Consider the following 2,955-nt stretch of genomic DNA (forward strand, 5'->3'; position numbering starts at 1 on the left):
CGCAGCCAGTCGTCGTCAGTCTCCACAGTTTCTGTAGTAGCATCCCTTGCTGTAGATGGCGGAGAAGAACAACAACAGGAGCCGGGTGCTGGTGATCGGCGGCACGGGCTACATTGGCCGCCCCATCGTCGCCGCCAGCGCCCGCGAGGGCCACCGGACCTCCGTCCTCGTCCGCGACGCCGCGCCCGCCGACGAAGCCAAGGCCGCCGTCCTCCAGGGCTTCCGGGATGCCGGCGTCACCCTCGTCAAGGTCAGCACTCAACAGCCGCCATATTCTGTTCTTAGTACCCTGTTCTGTGTGTGCTTGTTGTGTTCCTCTGTTTTTCGTTTGGGAAGTTGGTGGTGTCACCTTGGGTCAAAATGACAGCAGAAACAATGATAAGACGTAGTGAACTTAATTATCAATCAACATCACTGAAATAAAAGACATCTGGTGGTTCTAAATAGGGATCAACCAATCAGATAAACAGTAGATTAGACTTTCATTTCCTGCATTGCTTTCCCTGTGGTCGAACTTACTGCTCCATTACGTCTTTTAATGGAGTGTGGCCCGCAATTTTTTTTCGGGCCGATGAAAAAAAAGAAAGATAAACAGTAATATTTGGTGATTCCGACAAAGTAAAGATCACGAGAATTTAGCCTTTACCTTGGATCGTGCACAGAAACAAATTTGCAGCATATTGTGCTAGGATTCTTCAGTGTTGACTGTTGAATCCAGAAAGTTGTCAGCAATTATATTAGGTGACTAGTTTGTGGTTAGGTTCTACACTACACAATCCAATTTCTCTGTAACCTACTTGTTGACAAACTTAACTCATGTTGCTACTGCGAGAAACGAAGTTATGTTTTTACACGGTTCCTCTGCTGTTTGACAAGTTTTTCATGACAGTTTTTTTCTAAAGGCCGAAGAAAACCAACAATCTTTCAAGCTAATCAAGAAAAACAGCAATGGCTTAATATGTCGGTGATTGAAGGTTATGTATAACTCTAAAATTACTGTTGGGTCACCAGGGTGATATTTATGATCATGAGAGCTTGGTCGCAGCCATCAAATCCGCAGATGTTGTGATCTCAGCCGTGGCTCACGCACAACACGCAGATCAAACCCGCATTATCGCGGCAATCAAGGAAGCTGGGAATGTAAAGGTGACCTCCAAAACTACCAATATAAGTTACTATGCATGCTCTTTCTGTCTTACTAAATTTTCGACGGAGTACGTTATATTCAGTACTGATTTATGGCGCTTGTAACACGCTGCGGATCAAATACATTTTTTTATGTAAAGCATTAGAGTGATTGCTTTGATTATTAAGATGTCCCCTAAAATGGTCGACAAGAAAAGCTCTGAAACCAAAATGAGTAATTTTGTTCAAAACATGTTGAATTTCTGGTGTCCCTGTTTTTTTACCACCGTAATACTTGTCGAGGTCACATATTGATGCGCTCTGTGCAGAGATTCGTACCGTCAGAGTTTGGTAACGATGTGGATCATGTAAATGCTGTTGAGCCTGCAAAATCACTATACGCCGGCAAAGCTGTTATAAGGCGTGTCATTGAGGCTGAGGGGATTCCCTACACATATGTCTCTTCCAACTTCTTTGCTGGTTATTTCTTGCCAAACATTGGACAGGCTGGTGTGACTGGTCTCCCAACTGATAAAGTTGTCATTCTAGGTGATGGCAATGTAAAAGGTAACCCAATCAGGCTTCCCAAACAATGGTTTTACATTTTTGCACTGTAAAAAGTAATATCTATTTTGATGATGAAGTTTAAATCCATCAATCAAGAAATGAGTATATGCCTGCACATTTATGTGTAAATTATCGACGATAGGAATCTTTGCCGTGGAGGACGATGTGGGCACCTACACTATTAAAGCTGTAGATGATCCAAGAACCCTGAACAAGACCCTGTATCTGAGGCCACCAAGCAACACTTTGTCGCATAACGAGCTTGTCTCACTCTGGGAGAAGAAAGTTGGCAAGACATTCGAGAGGGTGTACATCCCAGAAGAAAAAGTCCTGAAGAAGATTCAAGGTCAGAGTAAAGACAAGACATTTTTTTGCCATTTTTTGTAGAATCCACTCACACATGCTCACCTTTTCATGATCTTCTTCTCCAGTAATATTTTTTGCCATTTTGAACTGAATTCACTGTCTCTGATCTGCTTTGTTTCAGAGTCTCCGATGCCGCTCAACATCTTACTGTCAATCGGCCACTCCGTGTGGGTGAAGGGAGACCACACAAACTTTGAGATTGATCCATCGTCTGGAGTTGAAGCCACTGAGCTTTACCCCCAAATGAAGTACACTACTGTGGATGAATACCTGAACAGGTTCCTTTGATCCTAGGATGTCGTATCGGCATAAACATTGGAGGCTATGTCTTTTAGTCGGAATATGTTTTTGCAATCTTATAGCTCTATGACTCTCCCCTCCCCTCTTGTTCCTCCTTTATTTTCCGTGTTTCGTGTGTACTCTTCGGGTCGATTCTCCCAACTCTCTTTTGGTAATAAATAGCTTGTCGCGACTGTTTTGCTAAAAGAAATAAATGAAATCAGAATATGTGAGATCTTGGTCGTGTGATGAATTGTGTCTTGTGCTTTCTCTCTGTAAACTAGAATTGCCCGGGGGAACATCCGAACATGGTATCGTAGCTTGGTTTGGGTGAAGATCGAACAGCCTAGTTTACTGTAAGCAACATGGACTAGGATATTATAAATAATAAGTTTATGGTCCTGAGATTCTTGCCGCCTCTGCCGTCCTGTTGGGGCACTGCAGATTTGGTCGACTCAATGATCACCAATTCACCATATACGAGGTAAAATGAATCATGATGTTCCTGTGCACACTCCATTCGGTTAGTGTTTTTTCAGAAATTTGGAACAGAATTGGGACGATCATTGCCAAAACATAGCCGTCCAACTGTAAAATATTGCAGATCATTTCACCAGT

General features: G+C 43.0%; 1 protein-coding gene across 1 annotated transcript; it reads left to right on the plus strand.

Moving 5' to 3' along the window:
* On the plus strand, positions 1-2,586 carry LOC100820932 (isoflavone reductase homolog PCBER). The gene is made up of 5 exons (XM_003575628.4): positions 1-250; positions 1,012-1,146; positions 1,455-1,692; positions 1,835-2,038; positions 2,180-2,586. The coding sequence occupies exons 1-5, from the start codon at positions 56-58 to the stop codon at positions 2,344-2,346; spliced, it is 939 nt and encodes a 312-aa protein (XP_003575676.1). The 5' UTR covers positions 1-55; the 3' UTR covers positions 2,347-2,586.
* The last annotated feature ends 369 nt before the right edge of the window (positions 2,587-2,955 follow it).

This window comes from Brachypodium distachyon, chromosome 4 (genome assembly GCF_000005505.3).
Source record: "Brachypodium distachyon strain Bd21 chromosome 4, Brachypodium_distachyon_v3.0, whole genome shotgun sequence".
Lineage (NCBI taxonomy): Eukaryota > Viridiplantae > Streptophyta > Magnoliopsida > Poales > Poaceae > Brachypodium > Brachypodium distachyon.